Source organism: Suricata suricatta, chromosome 3 (assembly GCF_006229205.1).
Source record: "Suricata suricatta isolate VVHF042 chromosome 3, meerkat_22Aug2017_6uvM2_HiC, whole genome shotgun sequence".
Taxonomy (NCBI): Eukaryota; Metazoa; Chordata; class Mammalia; order Carnivora; family Herpestidae; genus Suricata; species Suricata suricatta.
The window spans coordinates 64,913,246-64,932,478 of record NC_043702.1 but is presented as its reverse complement, the minus strand read 5'-3'; the positions used below and the strand labels follow the sequence as shown (position 1 = coordinate 64,932,478).

Sequence of the window (19,233 nt, the reverse complement as noted above, 5' to 3'; positions counted from 1 at the left end):
GATGTCCGGGTGCCTCATTCGTTGTCTGACTCTTGATATCAGCTCAGGTCATGAGCTCACAGTTTATGGGTTTGAGCCCTGCATGGGGCGCTGAACTGACAGTGTACAGCCTGCTTGGGACTCTCGGTCTCCCTCTCTTTCTGCTCTTCTTCTGCTCCTGCGTGCTTTCTCTCTCACCAAAAAATAAAAACAAGAAATAAAGTACATCTCCCACTTACCCCCAGCAATGTTCTTTCCTTCTTCCTGCCTTTCTTTTCTCACAGTACAGGCAACTCTAGCTTTTCAAAAGTTCACATCATACCACTTTGCATTTACAAAAGACCTACCTTAGTACCTGTTTTTGTGAACAGGTAGAAATCCAAAGAGGATTTTCACTTTTACATAAAAAGGTGAAAAGTGAAAATGCCAATCGGCATTTGCTTTGCAGGGAGCCCCTTACAGAGTCAGCGCGCACCCTGGATGGAGAGCAGCGAGAGCGGCCCCACCAAGCTCCTTCCAAGGAACTATACTCAGCATCACAGCATCCAGCTGCCAGAGCTTTGAACTTAGTCTGTGACCATCTGGGCTTTAGCTGGACTTACTCTGTGCATCTGTTGGCAAGACGTGCCTTGAGATACAGAAGATGCTAAGAGAGGTTATTTCTGGGGTCTGGGAATTCTCAAAAATTTTCCATATAAATTAATGGTCAATGCTTCTTTGCTTTATACAGTTTCAACTTACGAAAGTTTTCATAAGAGCACTCTACTTTTGGATATCAGGAGAAACCCATACTCAGTGTCACCTAAGAGATTACAAATTTTAGTCATTTCTCTTTCTCTCCCCTGGAGAACGCAAACTCACAAGGTCAGTGTTGTTGTTTGTTTATTTATTTATTTATTTATTTATTTATTTATTTATTTTTGTCTATCATGTTCATAGTGTACCCCTACGATCTAAGGTTTGGTACAAAATAGTCAATAAATATCTGCTAACTGTTTGAGGAAGTCAACAAGAAAAAGCAGAGAGAGTTCCTAGTTTTTGTGGAATCTGTAAAGTGAAAAAAAAAGAAAAAGAAAAATACTCAAGATGTATTTTTAAGTGCGCAGGCACACGCAGACACACATACACACAAGGTAGTCTACAAAAGTAAATACACAGTATAATTACAGATTATGTTAAAATAGAGAAATTAAATAGTAAATAAGTGAAGAAAATATATATTCATTAGCTATCATCATCTAATGTTTCAGTGTCTCCTTATAGAAATAAAGCAGCTAATGAATAAATACAGAAATGAGAGATGGTAAATCTAATACGCATTAGTACCTGGGTAGCATTATGCCTGCAGTTTTCCTAGCATTTAAAGATATAATCTGAGGGAAAGCAGAAGGAAAAAGAACACAAGAAGGCTGTGGGGCCCCACTGCTTTCCCGTATCTCTGGCCTGACGCATGGCTGGTGAGGTCAGGAGACAACATTCTCACATCTTCGATTTTATTTCCGCATTTTCAGAAAATAGAGTAATGAGAAATATATTTCTATTTGATGCCTAAAAGTTTAAATTTATTATGCAGTCAAATTAATTCTCAATGTTCCATTTGACACCTCGACAATAAAAGACCTGAGCATTTTATTCCTTACCCTCACTTGCTGTGGTCTCAGTGACTTACAGAGTAGATTTTTATTATTGAACTTCAAGCTATTTGTTAGAGATAACCTCTAGTGACCATAACCAAAAAAATGTTTTTAAAGTTGCTCCCAAAGAAAAAAATTAGTAATATAGAATACTGTAATTTCATATGCTAATGAAGAGCATAGGTAAACAAGATAGTTTAGAATAGGGCAGATGTCTATTGAGACATACTTTAAGGAGATGAATGGTCACAAACAGAAGTTAAATTAGTCACAAATGTCAATACAGACAATGTATGTTGAACCTTTTCTGTCCTAGGAAGGCAATGACAGCAAGTTGCACTGGCCAGTATAGCATACCTTCAGGATTCAAGTTTTCTGTGAATGTTACCTTATATGGCCATAAATAAATAAATAGATAGATAGATAAATAGATAAAATAAAAAGGATTTTGCAGATATGATTAAGGGACCTTGAAATGAAGAGATTATCCTGGATTATCCAGTAAACTCTAAATGGTACCATTTTTATGAGAGAGAGGCAGATGGTGATTTGACAGAGACAGAGGAGGAAAATCCAGCGTGAGCACAAAAGGAGAGACGGAAGTGAGGCGGCCACGGCTGAGGAAGGTCAGCCGCCACCAGAGGCCGGAAGAGTAAGGAACAGCCACTCTTCCAGAGCCTCCAGAGGAAGCGCATCTCTGCCAATGCGCTACTTTCAGACCAGTGCTACTGGTTTCAGACTTCTGGCCTCCAGAGCCATGGGAATAAACTTTGGTTGTTGTAAGCCACCAGGGTTGTAGCAATCTGTTGGAGCAGACACAGGAAACAAACTGGAATTCAAAGAGTCGGATGGCGTTAACGTAACAAACCCCTTTCTTTTTCATTACTTACTATAGGAACATGTTCCTTGACACTAATTTGTAAAAATAAGAAAAGGTGAAATAAAATTGTTGCCAAATTCTGTCTCACTCCAACAGAAGAATGAAAATTCTGTTAACTTATTTTAAAAAGTGGAGGACAAAGCCCTCTACCTTTTACAACACAGAGCTGCATTGCCAACTTACAAAATATTCTTAAAGATTACCCTTTATGTGAATGACTTTAAAATGTATAGGAATTACTTAGTTCTTCATGAAAAATTTAGGGTTTGCATGCCCATAAAGAGAACCACCAGTGTAGAAATTTCCCATGTCTGCACTATATCCAATTCAAAAGTAGTTCAAATAACAGCTTATCTTATTAATGTCTCAAAAAGTATTCACTGTGCTACCAAAGATGATTATGAAATTTAATGCTTCTATCAACTTGGACTCTACGTTTTGGCTTCCAAATTTCCCTAAATCATTAAACAAAGAAGTGTGCTAAACGTGTAATATTTCCACGCTTACTTTCATTTTATGCTACATTCTTCCCAACCACCAACACCAAAATTAAAGAGAAAGACTATTCATAATTCTCTTCTATTTTTCTATCTCTGAAGAAAATCTTTGCCATATGATTGAAACTATAAGGAACAGAAAACCAGTGACGCGGACTATGGTCCTGTATCCTTACCTAGACCTATGTGAGGCAGATGCTCAAAAAGGGTCCAGCTGTGGTCATCAATGTAATGATTCTTCAGGATCAACAGCTGGCAAACATCTCGGGCAGTTATGTCACTGGGGACCTCTACAGCCCTGCTGGTTTCATCTTCACTGTATACTTTAATTACCTGTGTAGGTAGAAATAGGAAAATGAGCTAAAATAGGCTATTAAAAATATCATTCTAATACGTCATCAAACCTATTGGCTGAGCAAATTACCAAGTCCTTATATGGAGTCTTGTACATTTAATTTTCTGAAATACTGAATGAATGGTGCCTATCCAAGACTTCTTTGTAACAAGTCTGACAACTTGTACTCTCTTCAGTGTCTAAACTAGAGGATATTCAATGAGCATTTGGTGTCATTTCTCTACCACTCTGGTCTATTAAAAAGCTATATATCTCTTAACAATATTTAAAATTTTCCATCCCATTATTTAAATCTTGTAATCTGAGTAACATGCGCTATTCATTCCCAGATATATACAGGTAGTAAAAGCAGTAAGTAGAATCAGACTTTATGAAAAGATTTCTCTATTTTCTTTTTTTTTTAATGTTTGTTTATTATTGAGACAGAGAGAAACACAGCACAAGTGGGGAAGAGTCAGGTAGAGAGGGAGACACAGAATCTGAAGCAGGCTCCAGGCTCTGAGCCGTCAGCACAGAGCCCGACATGGGGCTCGAACCCACGAATGGTGAGACCATGAACTGAGCTAAAGTCGGACGCTTAGCCAACTGAGCCACCCAGGCGCCCCTAGATTTCTCTATTTTCAGGTTCTGGAAACTCTGGCAAAGATTGGCTAGATGTGGACCAAATCCTTTTTTCCCTTTTGCAATTAGTTGTATCCATGGGAATGAGTTTTAGTCAAAGGATTGTAAGCACATTCAACGTTGCACTTGGGCAATGGCCTAATCCATAAAGATCTCCCCCATTCTGTTACGCCACCCTCCCACTGAATGGAAATGACCGCAAGGACCTAGGGGGAGAAAAGCCATAGGACAGAGAGCCTCTGTCCCATCACGAGCACATGAAAGGTGCCCAATTAAGAACACCCATATGGAACTTGGACATGAGCAAGAATAAACTTCCATTGTGTTCGCTTACTGTGAATTTATAGTAATGTATCACAGCAGCTAATGTTATCCTAAATTATACAGAATTGGACAGTTTCATATGCAGCCCTCCCCTTAACATTTACCAAGTTGTCCTATGTGCTAGAATTTCCATTATTAACTATGGTGTGTTATATGTTAATTAAATTAATTATAACAAGATAAATACCTATGATAATAGTATAGTAAGATCAACATATATATAAACACAAGTGGGAAATGGTAAGAAAATTCACTATAAGAAATACACTTGTTACAGAAATATAGGCATTTCAACATATTTAGTAATTCAAACAAATGCAAATAAAAATGATATCAGTTCTGTCCTACCAATTTTTTAATGTTTATTTAGTTATTTTGAGAGAGAGCACATGCACACAAGCAGGGTAGGGGCAGAGAGAGGAAAGAGGGAATCTCATGCAGGATCTGCACCAACAACATACAGCTTGGTGCAGGGTTCAGTCTCATGACTGGTGAGATCATGACCTGAGCCCAAATCAAGAGTTTCATGCTTAACAGACTGGGCCACTCAGGTGCCCCTGGCCTACCAATCTTTTTTTAATTACACTTAATAACAGTGTGACAAAATACTTGCTCTCTTACAGTGATAGGAGTAATATCGGTGGTAAAACTATTTTGTACACCTATTGGAAAGTATTCAAAAGCATTAAAAGGTCCATTCCATGGACTCAGTAATTTCACTTAGGTAAACCGTCTCAGGAAACCTGTCCTAAATGTGGAAAATGGCTTTACACATAGACATACCCAGCAACGCATTACATATAATTCTATTAATCTGAATATTCAACAATAAAAGAATGGTGAATGACAGTACTTTCATAGAATAGAATATTATACAATGCTTCAACATGCTATTCAAGAAAATAGTAAAGGAACTTAAAAAAATTCAAAGGTAGATGAAAATCATGACCCCAAAGTATACTTTACATGGTACAGTGCAAATTTCCTTGCTCGACTGGCTACCAGGCACCCCCCGTCTTCTCTAGCAGTCCTCTGGTCGCCTCTCAGAGCATGCTCCGTCCCCAGCCTCAGTCCCTGTGAGCCCTGCAGCACCACTGCCAGCTCAGCCACGAGAGGTACAGCTGCAGGGATGGCTTCATGGAGCCGGCGTGGACGCTCAGGAGCTCTGAGTCAGGCGGCCAGCCTGAAGTCAGCCGTGGCAGGAGCATGCATACAGAAAAAATTCTGTTTACGGCCAGTTTACCAGTGCACACCAGGGCCTCAGATCCCCAAAGACATTATCCAGCCTGATCAACCAGCACCCAGAATCCCTCTGGCCACAGAAATCACTTCAGAGAAGGGCATATGACCTCATCAGAGGCAGTCAGAGCCAGTCTGGAGGTGCATTCACATATCCGTAGAGTGGACAGGACCCCCTCTTCTACTGGGCAGATGTAGGATGGAGCTATTATTGGTCACAAAGAGAAAGACTGTGAGAAAATGAGGCCCACGTGGAGTAAGCCATGCTAAGAGATTAAAAGAATCTTGAGAATATCTCAGAGCCCCTGGAACAACTGATTTTGACTTCTTTGTGTGTTTATATGTGCCATGTCTACTGGTAACACCTACCTACTTATCTCCCTTGCTCTAGCCACGCACCGCTCCAAGTCAATCTCTACACTGCTGGCAGAATAAACTTGCTTATTGCCAATCCGATCAGATCTTTCTGCTACTAAGATTCTTCAGTGGCTCCTCGTTGTCTCAACTCAAGTAGCTCATATTTACTGAGACCCCTTACACGGTGCACATCCTTTGCTGAGTGTTTTAATATAAGGCTGTCACAGAGACTGTTGGTTTCCTCCAGAGAGCTTAAAGTCTAGTAGGGAAAGCAGTATTAAAAAATAATAACAATTACAAACTAGGGCATCAAAGTGCAGCATAATCATAAACTGGGGGGGGGGAGGGAGGGTTAGGAGACACCTGGAAGGTATCTGTGAAAAAGTGACATTTAAGCCAAGACTTGAAGGTAGAGTGGGCAAGAACTAGGCAAAGAGAAGGTGAGAGCACTTCAGCTGAGAAAACAGAAGTCCCTCGGGCAAGAAGGAATTTGGCAAGTTCTGAGGACTGAGCAAAGTCAGGGATGGCAGGTGCAGCGAAGAGGGAGCCTGGTCCTAAGGGAACTGAGGTGGGAGGCAGGATGGTGGTAGTAGGGATGTATGGTCCTAAGTTCAGAACTGACGTAAGAACCATCACGCTTTTTAGTAAACAAACACATAGGCATGGATACGTCTGGTGAGAGAGAAAGAGAAAAACACAAGAAGAAGAGAATCTAGGACTGAACCCTGAGAAGTAGCAACACTTAACGGTGACTTACACCACCTGAAAGTCTGAAGGACAATGTGAGGTAGGTAGAAAGAGACCCAGGAAAGTGGGAACACATGGAACAAAGCCCTAACTGTAGGATGCACACAGCATGTACATCCTCCAGGACACAAGCCTATATTACAGGTCATTCTATGACCCTAGCCAAATAGGACAGGTACCTGGCAAGCTGCATGTGAAGTACCCTCCAACTGGGATCAATACTCCAACCACCAACAAACAACGCGCCTTATTTGGCAAATTCCTACTTATTGTTTGGCCCCAGTTTCCATGGCACTTCCTCCAGAAAGTCTTCCCAGACTGCCCAAGGCTTTGTAATTTATAGTACTCTTTTACATACTCTTAGTTTGTAATTTTCCATTTGCAGGCCTTTCTCCTCAATTGTACTAATAAATTCCTTCAAGGAAAATCTCTGTTTACCATTTGACATCATATTTCGGGTACCCGGCCCAAGGCAGGTTATGTATGGCTTAACAAAGATCTTTGGAACAAATGAACTTTGTACCCCTGTAGAGCCAAAGTGTTTGGCATAATAAGCAGTCAATACCTATTTATAAACTTTAAAAAATATTTTCGGTCACAAAGTATATGATTAATTAAATTGTAACACTCAGTAAATTCAAATTCTTCTCAATGATCTACAGATATCCCTGTTTTCTTATAAACAGTCCTAGGTAAGAATGGTGTTTGTGGGCAGTTCTGAGTTTTGCGTTGCTGAGGTTGCTACATAAAGTCATATGAAAAAGATCATGAAAATACTTTGCCAAGATCAGGTCAAAACTCTCTGACCTTTTACATTATTTCATTCATTTCTTGTTAACACATGTCGTTCACTAAGACCCCAAGACCTGCCTGGAATCTCCGTGTTTCCCAGGATTGCACGCAGGGAGGCTACTGTTCTCGAGTGTGTGCCCTGAGGATCTGGATCCGGGCCAGACTGGTGGGATGCTGTCCCCGGAGCCTCCACGTGCCCTGGCCAGTGATCGCTGGGTCAGGCCCTGCTGCACACTCGCCAAAAGCAACGTGACAATGACCACTCGAGAGAGGAAAATAGGAGCCAACCCTGTGGCTGCTCCTTCATGTGCCCCAGTGATGAGCCACTGTTTCAATTCCCTCAGAGGCCAGCTGGCAGATTTCACTTCAGGAGATGGGGGCAAATGGGGATGACATGGAGGTCGCTGGAAAGGCTTCCTGACTACCCATGCTTTCTTTTTTTTTTTTTTTAATCTTTTTTTTCCTTTTATAGTTTATTGTCAAGTTGGTTTCTATATAACATCCAGTGCACATCCCAACAAGTGCCCTCCTTCATGCCCCTCACCCCCCTTCCCCTCTCCCCCACCCCATCAACCCTGTTTGTTCTCAGTATGTAAGAGTCTCTTATGGTTTGCCTCCTTCTCTCTCCTTAACCATTTTTCCCCTTCCCCTCCCCCATGGTCCTCTGTTAAGTTTCTCCTGTTCCACTTATAAGTGAAAACATATGGTATCTGTCCTCCTCTGCCTGACTGATTTCACTTAGCATAACACCCTCAAGTTCCATCCACGTTGCTACGAATCACCAGATTTCATTCTTTCTCAATGCCATATAGTATTCCATTGTATCGATAAACCACATCTTCTTGATCCATTTGTCAGTTGATGGACATTTAGGCTCTTCCCATGATTTGGCTATTGTTGAAAAGGCTGCTATGAACATTAGGGTACATGTGCCCCTATGCATCAGCACTTCTCTATCCCTTGGGTTAATTCCTAGGAGTGCTATTGCTGAGTCATAGGGGAGTTCTACTGTTAATTTTTTGAGCAACTGCACCAGTTTACATTCCCACCAACAGTGTAGGAGGGTACCCATTTCTCCACATCCTCGCCAGCATCTATAGTCTCCTGATTTGTTCATTTTAGCCACTCTGACCAGCATGAGGTGGTATCGCACTGTGGTTTTAATTTGTATTTCCCTGATGATGAGTGACGCTGAGGATCATTTCATCTGTCTGCTGGCCATCTGGATGTCCTCTTTGGAGAAGTGTCTGTTCATGTCTTCTGCCCATTTTTTCAATCTTTTTTTAATGTCTATTTATTTTTGAGAGAGAAACAGAGCATGAGCCAGGGAGGGTCAGAGAGAGAGAGGGAGACACAGAATCCGAAGCAGGCTCCAGGCTCTGAGCTGTCAGCACAGAGCCCAATGAGGGGTTAGAACCCCTGAACTGTGAGATCATGACCTGAGCCAAAGTTGGACTGTGCTACCTGGGCACCACTTAACTACCTATGTTTTATTGTAGAAAACTCCCATCACCTGGGCTAACAGAAGTATGCCTCTTACCTCTCATGCTCTATTGTTTTTATCTATTATATCTTTTATAATTTTAAAGGAAATAAAGTAAAAAAAAAAAGCAACAACTGGAGACATTCTGAAGCCTACGCCAAATTCAAGAAGTGGGCAAGAACTGAACAAGAGGCAAATTTGGGGGGAAAGGAAAAGATACCTAACCAATTAGGAAATGCCATTATTTTCTTCAGACTATATTACTACAAATTAGAAAGAAACAGGCTACTAAGAATCAAGACAGATAAATTTAGAAGGTCTAGTCCAACTCAGATTTTTAGAATAGGTGGATGTACTCATTTTAAAATAAGTAACCTCTACTGGAAGAAAAGCTTGGTACTTTTGGTTGAACACCGTTTCAAACTTGTATTTTTTAACTCTTATTTAGTTGAAATTTATCCAAAATACACACTTATTAAATGATAAAATTATATTTTAATTGATATTCCACAGCAGTAAATTCCTGTCATCTCTCAATCAACCCAGTAATTGTGTAAAATTTCTTACCCCACAAAGAAATGTCTTGTTAAAAAGTCTCATTTTATTAGTATTTATTTCTCCTTAAAAGACATGAAAAAGGGAAAGCTGATGTAAGCCTTAACTCTCTACTAGAGTTGAATATACCTCTTGCCAAAAGTATTACTACACAAAACTATCCTATTTAAGAAAAAAAAAGCCAAATCATCTGAAAATCTACATGACTAGTATGGATTAAAACTAAGTTTTGTGATCAGATGAAAAAACAAATAGCAGGGCTGTTCTTAAGAATTATTAGAGCTACATAATGGTATCCTGCTTCCTCTATACACTGAGTGGCAACAAAGAAATTTTAAGATCATATAATTATGCTACTTAATAAAGGAATATTATAATTTCTGGTTTGGTGATCCAAATTCCCAGCTTGCTTAATAAAGTGAAAAACAGGGGGAGATAAACATTATTAATACCAATTGATCATTTGAAATTATATACAAGCAGGAAGAAATCCTGCCTGATACTAAAGAAGTATAGGAACTTTCTTTGTTTCATCAACGACCAGACACTTGACGAGCAAGAGAGACATGCACTGATAAGGCCTGTCTATAACACCCCAGCAGCATAAGCAGAGACAGTGGCCAAGGACAGCCAACAGTGTACACACAGGCTGTGTTTAGGAAGCCTGCCCCGGTCACTGTAATCCTGATAGAGGAGCCTTGGCCTTTGGAGTGGTTTACAATTTGGAAAACTTCTCTGGGAGCATACGGCAACCGGCCGTGAAACGTACCACGTGGACAAAGCAGCCCTGCAGGGCATTTGCTGGAATGTGAGTGGAACCGATCTGTGTGTTTCGGCTGACATCCTTATCACGGCAGTTCATATGCTTTATACTCCAACTCCCCTGGACTGCCCTCCAAAAAAGTCGGGGCTAAAGGTTAAAAAATTAACAAAACCCATTTTCAAAGCGGTAGACACAACAATGTTCAAATAGAGAGAGACGGCAAGAAATGGTTAACTTTTTAGAAGAAAGTTTGAGGCCCCTAAAGCCTTAAAATTAAAAGATATAAAATATTTAAAAATCAGACAATGGCCATTTCTGAAAAAAATGAAGGGATCAGGTCTGCAAGTCAATTGGATAGGCATCACCTTGCCCCCTGAGCACACACGGTATTCATCTGCTGCAAGTGCTGGGAATTCTGATTCTCAGAGCAGAACGGAGGAGGCAAGGGCCCCACGGCAGCCCCTCTGCTCCTCCCCGCGGTCCCCAGGAATGTGACGGTGTGGGATAGCCAGTCCTCTCCCTCCTGGATCCCTCCTGGAACACTTGAGACAAACAGGACTGTCAGCTGGACCTGTGGCAGCGATACAGGGCAGAAGGGGGCACTGGTGAGTGACTAGGACAGGCTGGCGTTCCTCCGTTTAGCCTTTGTTTTTTCAGAAGAGGAGGATGGGAGAGAGATAAATCACTCAGCAAGTAAATAATAAGCATGGACTGTGCATAAATACATGACCAAGAATCCACAGACCGAACTGAGAAAACTGTAAAAGAAAGAAAGAAATAAAGAAGAAAGACAAAAGGTGTGGAGGGGGGGAATCACTGGGACATGGTTATCTCTTGTGCCAAAGTTTCTATTTTGGGAAAATTTAATTTTTAAATTAACTACATTTAAATACTATATTTAATATTAAATTAAATACCGACTCCTATTAATTACTATATAATTAAGAAAATTAAACACCACATTTAAATACTAAGACCTTACCATGAAGAAAAGTATGTAACTTCTAAAAAGACACATTAATTTATTTACTGTATCCATTAACTATATATGTTGTTTATACATGCTTAACAGAAAGTAAGAAATAAGGCTCTTAGGGGTGTGACCTCAGCTAGGTCCCAATGAAAATTTATTTTCTATAGCTCTTTAGAACTTTATCATCCAAGTGCAGTAGGATTATGAAGTTATCTTTTAATGTTTCCATTTTTTTCTCTATTATTTTTAACAGATAGACAATGTACCTAAATCATGAGAAATATTTTTATACCAAGGTCAGAGTGGCCCTGGGTTTTTACATTCTTCTAAATAAGGAAGGCAGTGTCCTAAGATAAAAGAAGACATTCTTAGATATTTTGAATTAAGTAACTCAGTGTGTTCCCTTGGAAGAAATGGAAAATAACATATTCATTATTACTTATTCCAAATCTCTAACAGAATGGTATACTTTAAAAAACAAAAACCATTCCAAAAGATGCTAACAGCTTAAGGAAAACTACTGCTTCCTTATTGCCATTTTGTTTTATTTTTCTAACTGTCAAATATTTATTAAGAGCAAAATAGGGGCACCTGGGTAGCTCAGTTGATTAAGCATCCGACTTCGGCTCAGGCCATGATCTCATGGTTCGTGAGTTTGAGCCCCGCGTGGGACTCTGTGCTGACAACTTGGAGCCTGGAGCCTGCTTCAGATTCTGTGTCTCCCTCCCCCTCTAACCCTCCCCTGCTTGCACTCTGTCTCTCTCTATTTCTCTCTCAATAATAAGTAATAAACATTTAAGAATTTTTTAATGTTTATTATTTATCTTTGAGAGATAGAGAGAGCACGAGGAGGGGAGGCACAGAGAGAGAGGGAGACACAGAATCTGAAGCAGGCTCCAGGCTCTGAGCTAGCTGTCAGCACAGAGCCCGATGCGGGGCTCAAACCCACCAACCGTGAGATCATGACCTGAGCCGAAGTCGGATGCTTAGCAGATTGAGCCACCCAGGCGCCCCAGGAAGTACAGTTTAAAATGGAAGTTTACAAGAACATGTTTACAAATTGGTAAGAGAATAATGACAAATAACCACAGGGCCACCTAACCATTTAGGAACTGGTTCAGCGAGGAGTAACAGAAAATCTACCCCACGATGGTTTATTAACGAAACTGAGGTTAATTTTTCTCTCATGTTCGAAATCAAAGGCAGACGGCTCCGAGTTCGGTGAGGCAGATCCATCAAGTCACCACTGACTGAGCCAGACTCTTTCTCCTATCCACAGTCCTCAAGGTCACAAGCTGGATCACCCCCACACCATCTCTGTAAAACTCTGAACTTGTCTTCATTTTTATGTGATTTCATCTCAGAGGGAAAATTCATGGGGCTTGCCTGGATAAATAGGTAAACGAATTCAGAGTTAAAGGACCTGTGTTACTGGGGCCACTGTGTGGCTCAGTCTGTTAAGCATCCCGGCTCCTGATTTTGGCTCAGGTCATAATCTCACGGTTCCTGAGATGAAGAGCTGAGTCAGGCTGTGCACTGACAGTGTGGGGCCTGCTTGGGATTCTCTCTCTCCCTCTCTCTCTGCCCCTCACCTCTCTATTTCAAAATAAATAAATGAACTTAAAATGACCTGTGTCACTAGAGATTCATGTAGAACTTCCAGAAGTTCTGGATATAAGTTCAAAACATAAGGATGGAGATGTATGCTATATGAATCTGTTTCCCATCCAGCATCAAGCCAAAGGAGCCTGGTGTGGAAAAACCCTAAAGCTGACCTTGCAGGGGGCTGAGCATGGCCACACCTGACAGCTGAGAGGAGCACCCTGTCCCATCACTGCCTGGCTGGTCTTCCACCCAGGAGGAGAGAGCCAGTGTGCAGGCCAAGGGGCACTCACAGTCCCCTGACACCTCCCGCCCCTCTGAGACTCCACTCTGCTCTTGACCCTTTCTGCTCTTCTTCTCAGACCAAGAGCCCTGTAGGCTGCGCCCCTCTTCTCCCTCAAGGGTAGCCAGAAAGACTGTGGGGGTTCAGTTTTGCAATTACGAAATTGGAAGCCCTTTCAGTGTGCTCTGTTATGTGGTAGGGGGGGAAGGCCAAAGAAACAGCTCCAATTTCATTATAAAAGAAGGCAAACACTAAAAATGAAGTCTAAAGATATCCTAAACCACGCACACACACATCTACATATGCGTATGTGCATGTTATTTTAGGACCTAAATCCAATATGAATAAAGAGGGTCAAATCCCAAATCCCAAACTAATGTTTCCAGTGACTTCATCAAAAGAGTGCTCTCTGAAGCCTCAGTGTTTTTAAAACTCATGTAATTCCTGTGAAGATGCCAGTGCTGACTAATTCATCTTTGAAGTAAAAGGAAGAGAAAAAAATCCTTCACAAGTACTAATGCTTATTCATATTTAAAGCAGAAAGCCACTGGTCATGCTTGTGTTGGACACAATGTTATTCCAGTATCTCATTTCAGGGTTTAAGCAATCATTTATTCCCAGAATACCAATAAGACATGTCTAAGCAAAAAAATTAAGAACAGTTTCACACAGTGAGAAGGACAAGCTGGGGAGGGGTGGAAGACGTGTGAAGAAAAGAGAGGGGGAAACATGAAGAGAAGAAAGAGAATATTTATCAGTGCGCAGAACACACTAAACGTTTTATTGCAATTCTTAGGCTGCCTGGCATCAACTGACGCACTTTTAGGAACTACCTTATTTTACTAACTTAAAAGCACATCTCACATTTAACATCGGTGAAACTTGGACGTAATTTACCACCCGTGGTCCGTTAAGAGTTTAATTGGAAACACAGAACATGATGCTTCTTGGAATTTCAGGTGCCATAGGATCAACGAAATGTGCTATCATTTGGGAGATTATTGTATAACCTTAGAACAGCACACGAAATCTCACTTTCTAGACCTAGCATTCCCGTGCTCTGACAGCACTAGGAGCAAGCGACTTATAACCATTTTTGTAATTGTACCTTTCTTTCATTTTGCTAAATATTTATTTTATATCAGTGAAAACACATAGAGAGCACATTTGTGTACAAGGCGTGTAATCAGTGCTGTTCAAATCATAAGCTACGAATGGTCAAGAGGACTCCTGGAGAACATCCCCTGACCTCCTCTCATTTGACAAAGAGGCTGAGGCTGAAGGGGGTCTGCTCGCCTCAGGGATGCCAGATGCTCCCCGGCACGGCCAGCCAGGGGGGCCCATCTCCGGGTTCCCACCTGCCTCTGCTCTTGCCACTCTGCTCCTCCAGCGTCCATGCGGCTGTAACCCACTGCTTCTACACGCCATCGCAGATAAAATATTAGATAACTAAAAACCACAACGTAAAAATGCACATATGTGCCAAAACACCTCGCTTTTGGAATGTCCAGACAGGCCTTGTGTTGCACTTTCCTCAGGATTAACTTGCCAGAAAAATTGCATGGCCTGAAGCAGCCAGCAGAGGGAGTCTTTACTTCTCAGCGTGTACAAATAGAGAAAATACGAGGTTCTGAAAATTATAACTTTAACATTGTAAAAACATTCTTAACAATTGGAATTTTTCAGATCAATCATGTATATATATTAAACTTCAATAGGGATTTTTTTGGAATACACACACACACACACACACACACACACACACACACACACACACAAAATGTATATAAAGTCACCTCAGCAAGAATCTTCCTGGAACTCAAGCTGGAGGTTTCCTTTGGTATTTAGAAAAGTGATTTATAAATGTTTCTTTGAATCTTGAGACAACTACCCAAACTAATTTGTCTTCTGAAACCATAAAATCCCTGATATTTTCACAAACATAACTGAATGTATATGTCTAAACATATATGGCCGACTAGGTAGCATTTATCATCACTTTCTAACAATGGCATTTTTGCCAAAGATGATTTTTGAATTTGTCTTTAGGAACTGTCTGAAGACCAAGTATTTTTAATATCCTACAGGGGTAGAAAATCTTTCCCTCACCCTCTCAGAAGGTTTAATATCGGAAACTACCAAAAGTCTTGCTTCTCTCTTCTGCCAAAAAGAGATTCCTTTTTTCTAGATTTGGCTTGGGGTGCCAGGGAACAGTCAGGAGAGCCAGCCCTAAGACTGCCCCCAAGCAAGGGTCTGAGACTGTTAATCAGCCTATTTTTAATCTGCTTTCCTTGCCAAATGTGGACCAGGCACTGTGGTTTACAGAACAATGTGGGCCATGGCCCCCAGTCACATGGGGGTTCAGTCCAGGTGTTCATGGTGACGGTGGACTGTGGAGTCTGTTCTATGATCAGATCCTCAACCACCAGTTACCAGTTAGATTCCTCATAACATAAATTTGGCAAATTGCTGGCAAACTGATAGGACCTAATTAATATAAGTGATTTTTACTGTAAATTTTTGAAAGCAAATAAGGCAGTAAGTCTCAAGAGGCTTCCACGGGGCTACTGAGCTCTGAGGGGCTCTGACATGCGGTTGAGTCACTGCATCTTTGAGGCAAGACGGAGTGCACAATCAGATAAAACGACAAGAGGAAAGAAGAGAGATGGGCAGAAGGGCGAGACGGGTCTGACAGAGGGCTACAAGAGAGGGCAGAGAGCTCTTAGCAGCACACAGAAAGGGCCCTGCAGCAAGCGTGCCCAGGCGGCCGGGAGAGGCGGCCTCCTGCAGGCACAGAGCTGGCCCGGAGCTCAGACCTGCCTGGTCCTCGTGTTCTGTGGGCAGGACACTTAACTCCTCCAAGCCTCACGCTGCTCCTCCCAACTGGGATTGTCCACTGACCCTGTAGGGTTCTTATGATGACTAAAGAGAGTGTGTAATCAGTGCTGAACACCTTAGAGCTGTTTTCACTTTAAGGGTGTGGGTCGAGGCAGGGAGGACACCAAGTTGCCCACAGCAGCGAGCAGGAGCTGGATAAAGGTAATGGCGAGGCAGGCTGGACCCGAGTGCATGGCTTTTCCCACAAGGTACATAACCAGGGGGAAAAGAAGTGAATGCAACAGGGAAACAAATGTAGAGAAGGAAATGTCAATAACAGGTCAGTATTCAAACAGGCCAATTCTATTTTTTCAAAAACTGGGTTTATTCAACTAACAGCAATTATATACCAACGTTGTACCTTCCCTATGCTGGGCACCTGAGTCCAGCGATGATCAAAAGTGACACCACCGCTGTCATCATGTAGCTAACATTCCAGCAATGTCACCTTTGTCTACTGACACAAACGTCTTAATATTAGGTGCAATTTTACCTCTTTCAAATACATAATCCAGGAGTCCCTGCCTAATATTCCCCAGGATAGCGAAAAGAGAAACAATCGAACCTATCATTTTATATTTAAATCTATGATTCCCGCTTAAACATAAAAATTATCAGCATATAATAGTTGGATTATTACTTTTTAATTCAGTTAGAGGCCACTTAGTGTTACAGAAAAAGAGCTGAGAGAATCCGCATGGGAAAGACACATTACCTTCTTCTCCCTGGCTGCAATGTATCAAGGACGAGTATTTTTTGTTTGATTCATCTACTATAAGGAAAACTACCTTAGTAGGACAGGGCACAAAACAATTTAAGTTCATTGTAATAGTTGAGATTTTGTGTTTATGAAACTAGTAAAACGTGTCATTTCACAGATGGGAGTGGGGAAGAAACTCGCAGTTTTTGAGCTTCTACCCTGTGTCAAGTATTTCTAAATATTTATTCAACTGTTCTGTGAGGAAGCATCTTCACCCCCAGGCCAGAAAAAATGATCCTCAGAAAAGTTTTGAAGAAGGCACCCAAAGTCGCACCCCTGGTCGGAGACAGAGCTGAGCTCAAACTCAGGGCTTCCTGGTTCTAAAACACACCAACAATCTCTACTGTAGCTCACTTCCTAAAAACTCACTTCTTAGGAAAGGAAACGTTTTGTGAAACACAAAATCCATTTGTCTCTGTGGTATCCTTCCTAGGGGGATATGCAACAAGGTTACCCTGTAGCCAACGAAAAGGGCAGAAGAAACAAGGTTTAGCAAGAATGAGAACTCCGAGTAGACAGCAATAATACGGTACTCATTACACTTCACAACCACCTTCCCACCAAGCAAGCCGGCCATCTGTGGGTCTCCATTACCTTCCCCCTCTCAGGAAATCTACTCTCTCCCCAGTTACTATACCTTCTACTATCCCCATACAAGTAATAGAATACATTTGTTCAAAAAGCACAACCACAGACAGGGGTGCCTGGCTGGCTCAGTCAGTAGGGCATGAGACTCATGGTTGTAAGTTTGAGCCCCATGTAGGGTGTAGAGATTATTAAAAATAAAATCTTTAAAACAAACAAAAAGCATAGCCATATTTTGTATCTGGAAACACAATAATAAAAATGCCAGGGACAAATATGTTGGAGTGTCTAATATGTTGGAGGCACCTGTGGGGGGGATGGCTAACGGCCCACCAAGAGCCACTGTTCCCCTCTCCCTTCCTGAAGAGTCTGGATTCTAAGGAGAAGGGCAGTGTGCGGCTCCCTCTGCCTCCAGGGTTGACCACATGACACAATCCTGGCCAGTAAGAGAAGCAGAAGCTGCCGGTTACCTCAGGGTGGCAGCTAACATCTGACAGAGGGAGCCTGCGCGCTCTTGGTGCTTCCCATTCCGTATGCCAGGAATGTGAACAGGATGACTGGAGATTTGCATTTATCTCTCCATAAAAGGAAAAGAGAGCCACGCTAAGGGAGACACAACAGAAAGCAAGAAGAAAGTGTGGTTGCCCCAGGACATTGTGGGGCGGCTACATTAGTTCTGGACTGCGTCTTCTGGTAAAGTGAAAGAAAAATAAATCTTTCCATTTAATGTGCTGTCATTTCAGTTTTCTGGGTAAGTGAAACAAAACGTCGGCTTGTAACTGACAAAGCACTTTATTTAAGGAGTCTCTTAAATTTTTTAAATCTAGTTGTAAGACACACAAAAAAAGACAAAATTTGAAAACCAAATAGGACAAGACATATTTAAAACACACACACACTACCCAGAGAACACTAAAAGTCAAATCTGAAGAGCCAGAAAGCAAAAAATATATAACTATGGATGGCTAGTAAGACCTAAGGATCATAGAAGCTAATGCTAAAATCGATGTCGCATGAGTGCACACTGGGTTGGGAAATAAGGAACAAAGGCACGTCCACTGACACAGGACTGAGACACCACCAAGACAGATGTGCTGAGAAAGTCCTAAAAGCTTGAGCTGGGACACAGACAATAGCCTCTGGGAAAGCAAGCAGAATCCTGGAGTTGTCTCCAGGCCGCGGAGCACAAACCTGGGGGCAGAGGTACAGAGGGACAAACAGCAAACACCGTTTGGAGCATGAGGGAAAAAGCCAGCCGTGTACTGAGTGGAGGTTTCACGGGAAGCTGGGGACGCCACCGGGCACTCAGGCCCCGAAGCACCACGACTGCTACACATATTTGGACCGATTCTGTATATATTTAAAAGTTTCTGGGCAAAATAGTGATATGATAATCTGTATTCTTTCATTCTTTGCAAAACTATTTTTAGAAAGACATAGCAATGGTTCTAACTGTATAAGGAAGGAAATGAATATAACATAAACCATTCTCTTGTATAGACAGAGAATTGAATCTTCAGATAAATGGCCCTGCTCCATATTAAACTCATGAATTTCAGATTTTCAAAAGGATTTGAATCTTAAGGAAAATAGATTATAGAAATTATCCCTTCTCTCTCTTCAGATTTCAGAAGATGCTTCAGGATCTTGTGTGCTTACGAACATCTCATAGTTCTGGTATGGATAAATAATGCAGAAATGCTCGTACAAATAATTTGCAAAACACTGTAAATCTGATAGAGGCATGAAACAGGCCTACTCAGAAAATCAGAAAATGGTCACCTGGCCTTCTGATCTTGAAGGCTTTCTGTAAAAAGAATATGAATTTTATATTGCACTTAACATATATTTTACAATATTTGAGTCTTTCATTAATTCTCTGGGACCTTAAAATAGTTTCTTCATATACCAATCTAGAGCTCTGGGT

General features: G+C 41.4%; 1 protein-coding gene across 1 annotated transcript in view; it reads right to left on the bottom strand.

Annotated features, from left to right (window-relative positions):
• Positions 1-19,233, bottom strand: part of GRB14 (growth factor receptor bound protein 14) — a 63,434-nt gene that overhangs the window by 40,903 nt on the left and 3,298 nt on the right. The window contains exon 2 of the mRNA XM_029934480.1: positions 3,167-3,323. Within this exon, the coding sequence (XP_029790340.1) occupies positions 3,167-3,323 (157 nt within the window). The remainder of the gene's footprint in view (positions 1-3,166; positions 3,324-19,233) is intronic.